Raw genomic sequence first — 12,949 nt, 5'->3', positions numbered from 1 at the left:
ATGTTTATGCGGCACACTTGCTTTTAATTTCTGTCGTCAGCATTTCACATAAGACTGAAATATCTCCTTTGTCTATTTTTGTACTTGCTGTTTACAGTACAGATTTTCGTAATACATAAGATTTAACTGTTATATCCCAGGATAACCATTTATCTACTACAAAAGATACTCAACTTAGAGAGCATTGTGCAAATGTATTTTCAAGGTATTACTCTCTGATAAGATTAGCTTGTCTGACTGTACATATCGGCGATACGCCCACCCTTGGTGTTTTATACAACTACGTAGTTACATACATATAAGGCAAGATTTACGATAAATTAAAAAAATCAAATAAATCTTTTTATACATACATATGCATATATGTATAAATAAAAACAAACACAGGACAAATGCAGGATTTATAAAATACTTCTCTCAATATTTAAAAATAATTTAAGGACAATATATTCAACTTGGTTCTCGACAAAGTGACCAAGAGAGATTCCAATCAGGAGTGAGAGGATGAGCATTCCCCGTTCCCCATAATAATTCTATGTAAGGAAATGCAAAATGAGACGCGAAAGAACGCGGTCTCGTACGGAAATAAATTTCTTCTCGAGGTCTCTTCTCACGAAACCAGAGATCGGCACGGCCCTGACCCGAAAATCGCTCTCGCTGCTCTTTTTGCGAATCGTAACAATACGGAAGCCGCGTCCTCGCGCGTTTCTTCTCCTTGCAAGTGCGTTTCGAATTGACGGTGACATCTCCGATTTGGCAGAGATCCATGCACGTGCCGGGGTCGAGTAGGGACACGCGCCCACAGTCCGATGTGTTTTCTCTGAGGAACTCGTAGCCCATCTCACTCCCCCGGAGGGAACACATCGTTCCAACTCGAGCGGATTTCCTGATGAATTTTATTTGATTTGTATCTCTGTACAGAGCGTTTTCGTTCGAGAGTTTCCATCAGGGAACAGTTTTCAGAGGAACGTTGGAGGGAGAGTTCCTTGACATCTTTGGACATCATCTATATAAGATTCTCTTGTAACAGTGAAAAGCTTCGAAGACGTCAATTATGGCGACATTGTATACTATGTGGAATAGAAGAGGCTCTTACGAATTTAGATTTATATAAAGGAATATATAAAGAATGCCGATTTCTTTTTGGATTAAATTATAATTTATAAGAATTTATCCAAGAATTTAATCTTTGCTGTTGAAAAATGCAAGTTTAAGGTGACTTGCCTTCGCAATTGCTTTCGATTAGTACGCATTGTATGCCATGTGGATTTTTGAATTCGAATGTTATAAAAGCTTAATCAGTAATGAAATGTGCGCTATTCCACGGAGAAGAGAAGAATTGCAATTTTTATCTAATATACTTGTTATCTATAACTGGCTCATAATTGCATTGCGTAAATCGGTAAGATATACAATAAAGATCACTAGGTAGTATACATATATTGTCTAATAATATCTATTTAATCTTTTCGTCCTTTTTTTCCTGATAGTTATTTCTTGGCACTAAAATATTCGTACATTGATATCGATCCGAACTATTTGTGAGTCCACTAACAATAGCAGTTAAAGCTTTTACAGCAAATTAGATTACAACGATGTCAATTTTCTTTAAATTCAAAGTTTCAAGCATTTCGAAACAATTAAAAAATTGTCTTAAATATATATTATTAATAATTTATCACAAGAGAAAAAAATCAATGTGATTATGTTGATGATGGATTTTTTACATCACCTGAAGTTATTAAAATGTTTATTACCTTTATTGATTGCACGCATGATTATTAGGATTTTAATAGGGTTCGCTATAGTTAATCAATATAATTATATATTTTTTAATAAGAGTACGCATCAATGAATAATATTAAGAAAAAAATGTGTGTGTGTACATATATATATATACATATAGTTTGGAATCATGTAACATCTGTAGATTTATTATCAACTTTTACTGCAGAATATCATCTTCAATTCTAAGGTATGGCGTTTCTATTATTTCTATTTGAGAAAGTATGATTGAAACTGCGAATGCGATTGTTTCATTTAAAATAGCTTCTTGCGCATTTTGCCTTATCGCCAATCATCGCACGTGGTAATATCGCGTTTCATAAGCGCTTCGTATCGAAAGACTTTCGATATTGCATCACATCGAACCTTGCGATGAGCAATAAATAGTTAGACATTAAATATATTATTGAAAAGTGAGACAGTTTTCATATAGTTAGCTATAGCATTTCATATAGTTTTATATAAAACGTTATAGTTACATAAAATCTTTAACTGCTTTATATAGAAATTAAGACCTAGATTAAGACCTAAAAATATGAACCCTGTGAAGACTTCCTTGCGTGTCTAACGTATTTTCACACAAATATTCTTTATCGAATATAATGAAGTTATATATTAGATTTATTTCAGTCTATTCCCAAAAATTTTTATTGATAATTAAAAGAGAACCAATGAAGAAAATGAGATTTTTACAAAGCCCCATGCAAGGTTTACAATGATAATGAAAATTAATAAATTCAACAATTAAACGATTTAATTTCTCTATTGTATTTTTATTATATAAATGGTAATAATAGCGGATGTGGCATTCTCAGTCTATGTCCATTGCATTCACCGGCGCAATTTCGCGCCACTATCGGCGGTGATAAGCGACGGGGAAAAGCGAAACGAGGCGAACGAGAAAAGCAGCGTCGGTCATTATATAAGCATGTCCGATATATGGAGCTCTCGTACACAGTTAAGGAGCGTAAAAGCGCCCCTTCTCGCAGCCTATAATCGCTTTTATTTCGTCGAGCGCGTTGCACCGACGCGACGCGACGCGTCGCGACGCTACACGACACACGCTAAATTTGTACTATATAAGCGCAGTGGCGCGTCGCATTTAATTATAGCCGCCTTTAGAGAAGCGAAACTTCGCGATTCGCGAATACGCGGGGAGACGAGACTCGGCCTCAGTTAAATGCTCTCGTGGGTGGCATTCTGTAAATCAGCGAATCGGTGATGATTGCGAGTTCCGAAGGGTTAAAAGCAGGACAAAGGAACATCTCAAGAAAATAATAGGAGGAACAAGATTTATAGCAAAAAACAGAAAATCATATTATTAATGTAAAAGTTAATTTCTTAATTGATCAGTGGATAATATTTTCCTGTGAAAAGTTTGTCAAAATCATAGCGGAAGAGATGTTTGAATGTTTTTAATGTTGCTTCAAGCAACATTGTGTTATTTCTGAGTTTTGCTTGTGTGATTTGTGTCCGTTATTTACAAATTGATATGCATTTTCAGTTCATTTTGATAATTTTTTAAGTGTTGTTTAATCCTATCTAATATCCTATTTAATCCTATTTAATGTTATTTAATAATGTAAAAGATAATGCGTTATATGAATTTCATTTTGTTTAGAACCGACCGTCAGTTTACACCGACTAGAATGGAGAATTAGTCAGACTCTGAATTGAGACTCTGGCATTCTCGTCCGTTGACAAAGATGTTTTCATCAACGACTACAATGGAAATTACCTTGGAGAAGAAAACTGAGAATATATCTCTTTTACTTGAACCAGATTCGCATCCCTGTTCTTCGTTCATACATCTTGAACTTTTATTATTAAGCATTTTATTTTACATTTATCTAATAAAATCTGAAACTATATTTCTGCTAATAATTACCAATTATAATTTTAATATCTTGAAAAGAATTTTGACTTTCGACATGTTATGTCTGAAATAAAGAACTTGTTTAGTAACAATTTCTTCATTTATTACATAATTTCCAACGAAAGGAGATACATTTTCTTTCGCTATTGTGCCGAATGGTTTCGTTGTAAAATATAGTGTTGCGGCCTCACCGAAAGAGCGTTATTAAAATTACCGTAATCAACCTGAAGGCCAGGTGAAGGATGCAGGTGCGACCGAGGGCTGACTACCGGCTACCGTACTCGCAGATGGTCCATCTCGATAGCGCGAGATCCTCCTTCGATCTTTAAACTTTTATTTCCACGTAAAGCTGCTCGATAACGTCACTTTACGTAATTCTCCCGTTTTTAACCGACAATTTAATGCTGTTTAATGTATTCCGATTCAGAACTCCGATTCTCAATGCGCTGCACGTAATTAACTTGCCCGTCAGCATATGCGTAGACAATTATGTCATTCGATCGTACTCACGCGTTTATCGACTGATAAACTTCTGTCTTTGTTCCAACTTAACAATCTTATGTTGAAACATGAAATATATTTCACATAAGTATAATATGTATTTATATTTACGTATTATTTATTTACGTATTATATATTTAGATTTTCCATCTTAATCGCATATCGAAGAGAAAATTTCTGCCGAAATTAGAAGCAATTTCCGATTTTGTTACAAGATGTTGCTATAAACAGTTGCTTGAAACAAGGAATAAGTATGTAGTCTTAAACGATCAGGAATCTAATCAGCTACCATGATGCGCACAACCATCCCTTAGGAATTTTGCTTTGCGAAAGGTTTTATACAAAGTCTTATCCGTTACGAGCGAAGATAACAAGGACGATCTCAGCAAGGCCGATTAGTCATGAAGCGCTTACTTGTTATCGCGTATACACGTTATTGTTCTTGGTAATCTTCTTGCACGGTCTCGGAGAATCGCTGATAATTTCCACGATCCATTTCGAAAATCGGTACAAGTGACGAGATTGAGATCGAAGACGGTGGACGTCCCGCCATAACTTGTAACAAAAATTAATGTCGGCTTAGAGAATATCCAAAGTTAAAATAATATATTTCAATGAGATAAAATGAGAATATTAAAAAGAAAAGATCGACGGCGTGCGCGTATATATAAACACATTTTTCTGATTGTATGTATTAAGAATAATACTCACTGGAAAAACAAATTGTTAAAAAAACCGTCATGTTCAATTAAGCGTACATTTAAAGCTATCTACAATCAGCAAATATGAACCTAGCATAGCGATTAGTGTTTCGAGGTCGAAAGAGGAATTTAGCAATCCAAAATCCGCGACTTTGCAAGTCGAAAGGCGTTCAAAGGCGTGTGACGATTAATTCGAGCATTCGAGTAAACATTTATGCGATATATTATATATCTTGTGGTAGACGTAGCGTGTCTCCGGATAGAGGACATCGCCGATTCAGACCGATCTCTCCAAGAGGCGTTATGTAAGAACCGCCTCGGACTGGCCGTGAACTTAACGGCGTCGTCGTCGTCGTGGTCGACGCAGTCAAACGCGGATGTCTCCCTTTCCATGCACCTTACACACGTTTGGTGCACTCGAATAGAGTGGAAGGAGCAAACATTTCAACATTTAACATTACAATTTGGTATTTTTTCCAAAAAGAATAATACATCGTGCGTCGACCTATCTCGATTGCAAGCACTAGTACACATCTCGATGACTCGATGACGTTCTTAGCCTTTAACTGCTCTAATCATACCCTGCAGTACACATGCTTAAGTGGAGTTCCCGTGTAATTCGTAGCCGGAAATTAATGATTGATGCAAATATTAAGAATGATACATCTCATGTCGGATTCTCGTTTAGTATTTCATGAAAATATTATTATTTTCACTTGTGACAAGAAAAGTTTCTTTGTTCTTAATTCTTTGTATTTTCATGTGTATGAAGATAGTTACTTATTCGGTATCTTCGTTCGACCAAAGTAACTAAAGATTAAACATCATCGGCGATGCTAATTTCTACTGATCGTGTGTAGTGACAGTTCTCAAAAAGTAAATCATTCCCATGTTGCTGTTCATATAAATACAATCTCATGAGAAACATCGTTCAAACATAAACGATACTCAGAAATCACAACACTCTATTCACTCTATTCGAAATATCAGTATATTTCAGATTCTCAGAATGATGAACTTGCTTGGCATGGAGAAACATTGCTAGTTTCAATAAAAGTTTTGCATTCTGTGTTACAAAAATAATTTTATATATATACGCGTATACATTACATATGTACATACATATATATTATACATTAAAACATATATAATTAAAACTAATATTTCTAACTCGCTTTATATAAAAGTCATTCATTTAAATATTAAAGAAGAAGACATTGTAACAGATAATTAGTCGTAAAATCTTTGTTAAAGAATATTGATTTCAGATTTCAGATTCAAGAATCCGAGGAGATGGATAGAGAGAAGGTATTTGCGGACTGACTGCACTGAGGTCAATAATCGCAGTTCATTCGGTTTGGAGTGATAAAAACTAAACTATTGAAGAGAGTGAGCCGTGTACGTGCGTGAGAGTAAATTAGTTAGTCTCATTATCGAAGAAAAGGAAAAGGCAAACATGCTCTCGAGATACCATGATCTTCTTTACAATGTTCTTGATTAATCTTGAAAAAAAACTGAGAAGAGAGAGAAGACATCACATTATCACGTGTTTTTTCATGGTTGGCAGCACAGAAGCAGATGAGAGAATTTCGTCGGAATTGATATTGTTTTCTGACAATGAGATCATTTCCGCGAAAATAGCTTTAATTGGTCGATAATTTTGTGGGTGATTAGGTAATTATAATAAACAAAAAAGTGTAAAAATGAATGATTCATCATTAATATTACATGCATTTTCAATGAATAATTATTTATTATCATTATTGATACATGTGCCAATGTTATTAAACGTTCCTTCATAATTTCCTTACTTACAATTACTTCACATTTCATAGTATCTTCGCTTGAATTAAGTGTATGCATAACTTGTAATTATTTTTAACGCATAAGTCATAAATGTCATAAATATATCTCAAACAATTTGTGTCTCTTTCCTTCCCTCGTTCCCCCTCTGTCTCAAGTACCGTTTGCAATAAAAATTTCTATTTTTATTTGCCACATGTTTCTTCAATATCTATTGTACATTTCTGGATTCAATATACGATGAAAAAATGCTTTTTTTATTTTCAAGAGGTAACTACTTGTTTAAAAATTGACTAGTTCGAGGATTGTTATATATTCTGAATTATATGTTTGATGCAATTGCTATCTCTATCTAAGCTATCTATTTCCGATACCTCAACTAGATTCGCAAACATGTCACGCATTTGAGGCAACTAATCCACCTGTTTTAATTTCGACATAATGTATACGCGATACCTGTTTGGAAAGACGTAATTTGGTGTCAAAAGTTCTTGATTTCAATTAAATCAAGGTAGATTATGAAAGGCGAATGATAAACCAGTGTACTTCTAATTTACCGGCTCGCCTGAAACGTTATTCAGATTAGGTGTTTCGTAATAATCTTTATGCAACCATATGTTGTTACATTTGAGAGCAATCTGATTCAATTAATGCACTCAGTCGAAATGAAGCATAAAACATTTAATGATAAATGATTAATGAAATTTCGACACTGATACAATGTGTCAACGTGATAACTAGCGGTCCAAATGGAAAACAATGGAATTTGATAATTGGACCTGCTTAATGATTCACAATCGTTACGCAATATCTAGATATTACGCCTTTTTAGATACTATATTAATATTTACTCACTTTCTATCAATAAATTATAATAAATCTTAATTACCCCTTTTAGCTTTCTATTCTATTTAATTGTTTTTAATACTTTCTATTCCAATCTTACCTACTTCTTTATTTTTTGTGCTTTTATATCTATCTTCTAAGTAATATAAAACAATGTAGAGGACAAGTCAAGAAGAAATGCAAAAAAAGCGTCTAATAGATTTAATAATTGCTGAAATATTTTCCTCAAGTTCTCCGAGTATTTTTATCACGTAAATGCTCGAAATACGGCACTTGTTATTAACAACGACTCTTTTTTGAAATAAACTTAAAAATATCACAAATTTAATGCGCGAGATTATCGTTATCGGGGGGAAAATCAAAACTGAAGGAAGATTGATTTACAGAAAAACGTCACCAATCCATAAACCATGTATCCGTATGCACATAGTCAGCGAGATCTAGTCTCCCCTATTCCGCGCACTAATGAGAACTCTAATCGCACGTCGCGTTACCGATAAAGCGTGAGTCGACACGTCAAATCAGGATGGCTCGAAGCACGATGAAGCAGTCAGTGTTCATCATGACGCGCATACAGACGTGCATCGCCACAAGGACAGATAACAGGGACACTCACCAAGATGGACCGCCAGGTTGTACCTATCGAGTGCTTGTTCCAGGTGGCCCTTCCTCACGAGGATATCACCCTCGTGCCTGGCCCGGCTCGCCTCCATCTCTCGCGGCCACCATCTCTCCACGAGTCTCTGCACGAGCACATTCGTCTCACTCACAGTGGCAATCTTTGTCCCGCACGCGCGACAGTTCTTCGCCGAGTCCGCGCAGTTCCTGCAGTATGTGTGACCACAACCGACGGTCACCGGCTGGCAGAGAGTGCCTTCGCACAGTGAACACGCGAAGGACGCGTCGATCCTCCGTCTGGAGATCGCCGCGGCATCGACCATGTCCTCCAGAAGCGCGGTCGCCAGATGCTTCAGTCTCTCGACCGGCACCGACGTCGCGGCCAGACACCTGGAGTATATCCCGATGGACTCCCTGATGCGACCGCACTTGGCCAGGGAGTCACCGTAGCCGAGCAGCACCTCGTAGCCGGAACCTTGTTGCTTCAGACACCGCTCGTACAGCTCGACCGCCAGGTGGTAGTTGCGCGAGGTGAACGCCTCCTTGGCGAGCTCCGTCATCGCGCTTTTAACGGGAACGGAAAATAAGAAGAAAAAAAAAGAAAAGAGAAAGAGCAAAAACGGCGTATGCTCTCCTCCGTTGCGCTTCGCCTTTCACGAGTCACTCACGTGCGTGCATCGGACATCCGGACGGTTCGACGCCGGTTTTGAGGCGGCGAGGGTGACGCGCATCTTACGATAAACCCGACCGTGCATGCGGTGAATTATAATCGCGCGGTGTCCGTGAGGAGGACCCCTCCCCTCTCGCTCCCGTCAGAAATCACTCAATCATGAGCCACAACTGGGCAACAACTCACGAAGGACGAGAACCGACCACCGGTTTTCAGCAGCTCGAGCGTTCAGCTCAGAAAGCACGCCGGAACGACGCGCAAGGAGTTTGACAGCTGGTCGTCCACGCGTTCGCTGCCCCGCACGTAACGCGTGCGCGATCCACTCCACGCAGCACGCTGGCGCACTGACGACTGACGCCTCGGCTGTCATCGGTCCGCCGTCAGCAGGGGATGGTACGGTGGTGGCCCGATGTTCGCCGGCGCGGTGGTGGTCGTGACGGTGGAGGAGTGCAGCCGCCGCCGCCTCCGAGGCACGAAGCCAGCGCCACGCGGCTTCGGGCGTAGTACGCCGGGGATGGGAAACTGGCGTGGAGGGAATTACGGGTTACGGCTGCACGTAGCTCCAGAGGAGCGTTGCCGCTTTACTCGTGCCGCGGCAGCGTGCGTAGGTGTTGCTGTCGCGCTGCCACCCGACGAGATCATCTCTTTGTCCGTCGTCCGTGCCCCTTGATCTCCGTTGGTAGTCGTTGCGATCGAACGAGTTGTAACGCGTAACGGTGCAATGTGTGCCACTCTTCGGGAACGGGGGAGCCGTTTGGTGATTTTACCTTCTTTTCCTTCTAGTTTTTCCCGCGATGTTCTTCCTTGACCTTTCTCACTCATCTGGTGCTGCGGCTGATAAGAGACTTTTACTGCCCTGTCGATTGTCTGGTCTGGTCTTATTGCTGTGATCCTTATTGCTTCGCCCATCGTAGCAATTTATTGACTGCGTTTGTAACAATCATTCTTTACTTTTGGGTTTCTTGCTGTCTTACGACGAGTACTTTTTGCGCCTGGTTATTGTTACAATTTCTAATATGATCGTCACGTCGTGGATTATTTTGGTCTTATCTACCTATCGTAAGGCATAACGAGTCTTTTTATTCAGTTGTTTCTGTCTCAATTTTCAAGTCAAATTCAGACACTATAATATTAGATCCTTATATTAGGTATTAATGTCTCTAATTATCTGGAACCATTTCCGATTGTTTTCCCTCTGCTTCATTAATCGTCTTCGTAGGCATTACGCGCCGCAACAGGCGATTATCGATCTACGTCTATGTCATATATAAATTCATAAGACAATGTCACGCTCTATAGTGTCTCTGATGCATTTACTGAATGATAAGAGCATATAATCCTCTCATTAAAACGTCTTTTTCGAGTCGGAACCTCCGAAGTTTACCACTCTCTTATCACGTGCAATTACATAAGCATCGATGCTACCTTGGAATCCAATATCGACAGTCAACGGTTCCGTTATCGGTTAATCCAGCCAGCAATGCATTTAGATCGCTTTGATTCTTTTATTCACACTCGCTCACTCACACACACACACACACACACACACACACACACACACACACACACACTTGCTGTCATCGACAAATCATCATGGAATGCTGTCAAATCGGATCCCGATTCGAGATGATTCCCATCGCCGTCGAATCCCACACAACGCACTTTATTCGAGACACTTGTTGTTGTAACCTTGGCTCGATCGACCGGTTACCTCCACGGGAATGGATCTTCCCGGGATGTTGGCCGTACCACAAACGTCTAGTGCGATAGACGTTACGTAGTATGATATTTCCTGGCGCGATTGCGAATCGGCACACGAAATGTAAAGCGACCGAGCATTTTCGATCGAGTAAATCGCTTTTCACTGGGAAATGCCAACGAGGGAAATATCACGAGGGAGACTCCAGGGTTCTCACCGAGCATGAGCAGTGACTCCGCGCAATCCCGAGGTATCCCGCTCGCCCGACGCGTGCGGGTAAACGCGTGCGTGGACACGCAAGGAGTACGCAGACGCCACGGTAGTACGCTTCGAAATGAAGGGAGAGGACTGAACCGTGTGCCGTGAGAGGCAAGGGAAAGGGCGGTGAAGAATGAGAGATCAATATATAGCGAGCTCCCGGGGTGATTAACCCTTTGCCCTTGTTCTCTACCTACGAGATGTCCTTTTCGAATTATCGAATCGATGTGAAAGGTAGTTTGCTGGATTGTGCTATTCAATGATTAATATCATTGTTTTCAAAGTATTATAATATCAATATTTTCATCTATTCATTTGCTGCGAATGAGATCTATACTTGTGCGTAATATAAGAAGTGGGAGAGAACCCGTTTTATGTACGTATCTTTAGATTTATAAATATGTAAATCTGTATATTTAGCAATTGATAGGCCTGATTGATCGATTAGTGCAATAATTCCATGTACTTGTAACAATTTACGGATGTGCATTGCAATACACATAGCTCGACAAGATAAGTCTGTATAAAATATGCCAATTGATAGATTTTTACTTTGAAAATATATTTTGACAATAATGTTCTTTATTTTTGACAAAAACACGTGTTAGATGTAATCGGTATTTGAATACGAACAGCAACGTAATAATCATCGAGGAATTTCCGAGATCTCTTCTGGTCCACGTGATAGTTGCAGTTACATCATTCATTGCGCCTATTTGCCATTCAAGTGTTCGAAATCATACGCATAATTGCGTTATTGAGCCAGGATGTAAGGTGGAAGACTGTCGATAAGCCGGAATGGCAAACGCGCGTATCGATGTCGCGTATTCTTACGTGATCGTTCGAGGTATTTAGATTACGTGTTTGTAGCATGATGTGCGACATAGTGTGCAAGTTGAAGCATCGCAGACGTGCTGACGCACTTTGTTATTCAACGGTAAAATGGTTAGGTGCGAGCGAAACGAGTCTCGCAAATTTCACGATTTATAGAACACGAGAGCAGCGACAAATTAACAGTGAATCATTAATCTTGTCATTTTGCTTTAACTTGTCGATACGTGTCGTCATCTCGGTAAATCTTGGTTAGTACTTAGCTTCGTTTTTTCAAATCGATGCATTCTGAATTGCAACGTTCCGCGAATAAATTTGCTCCCTAATCGCATGAGATGCAAACGCCAGGGATTCATTGATGATGCACGAAAAAGATGTATTATACATATTATTTCTTGGTGTACGTGACGCGATGGGGAATATCAGCGCTATCACGACGCGAGATTCTACGAAGCGGTTTATGTAAAACTGCATTTAGTAAGCGCTTCCGATTACGGTATGAAAATGAAGCAGTCGTTTGTAATGCAGGATGTAAGCAGGATGTTTTTAATCGCAATGCTCAATGTTTATTTATGAAAAATGGTAACTCTAGAGTGACACAAGATGAAATAAATTTCAGTGATTTTAGCACAAGAACGAATTTTCATTTCAAGACATTTTAATATTCTATTTTGTGCTCGTATAGATTTTTGTGATTCACGACAGAGTGAGACTAAAAGAATAGAATGTTGCTGTGTTAAAATGAATATACGTAAGAATTGATATACCTTCTGGAATTTTTAGCACTCGACGTTGTTACTCCTCATTACCAATCTATTGCAATCAACCAGTTTAGAACGATGCATGCTACTACAAGGAAAATTGAAATCGATAACCGACTGAACGCACCGATGTGCGCAAAACGGAACGCAAACAAGAATTTAACGATAAATATGTGCGTTTGGTATTGTAGCTCCGTATGATTTTGATAAACACGGTGATCGCCGCGGAGGATGCGGTTGGAACGATTGCGTCTCGCCTTGAAATCCGAAAAGCCGCGCGCGCTTAATCTCCAGCTGCATACGCGCGTTTATCTGGCAGCTTACGTAAGGTATTTGTGCCGTACAAAGAGTCACCTTTGCCGATCGCAAAACAAATTGTTAATCATCGAAATACGGCGTGTCTCTCTCTCTCTCTCTCTCTCTCGTCGTTACGTAAATGGTTTACACACGTTACGAGGCGCGCCGCGACCGCACGTCGTCGTACCTGCTCCTTTTGGCGGTGGACGAAACGCGTCGCGGATTTTATTGTGCAGCCTGGTATCATCATCGTCGGTCATCGGCGGTATCTTCGTCGAGACATCGTCATCATCAAAATCATAA

General features: G+C 39.4%; 1 protein-coding gene across 1 annotated transcript in view; it reads right to left on the bottom strand.

The window, feature by feature from the left end:
* Positions 1-12,237, bottom strand: part of LOC105280050 (LON peptidase N-terminal domain and RING finger protein 3) — a 37,584-nt gene extending 25,347 nt beyond the window's left edge. The window contains exon 1 of the mRNA XM_011340225.3: positions 8,129-12,237. Coding sequence (XP_011338527.2) covers positions 8,129-8,690 — 562 coding nt within the window. The 5' untranslated portion in view covers positions 8,691-12,237. The remainder of the gene's footprint in view (positions 1-8,128) is intronic.
* Between the last annotated feature and the right edge of the window lie 712 nt (positions 12,238-12,949).

Source organism: Ooceraea biroi, chromosome 2 (assembly GCF_003672135.1).
Source record: "Ooceraea biroi isolate clonal line C1 chromosome 2, Obir_v5.4, whole genome shotgun sequence".
Classification (NCBI taxonomy): domain Eukaryota; kingdom Metazoa; phylum Arthropoda; class Insecta; order Hymenoptera; family Formicidae; genus Ooceraea; species Ooceraea biroi.
This window is presented reverse-complemented; position numbering and strand designations above follow the sequence as displayed.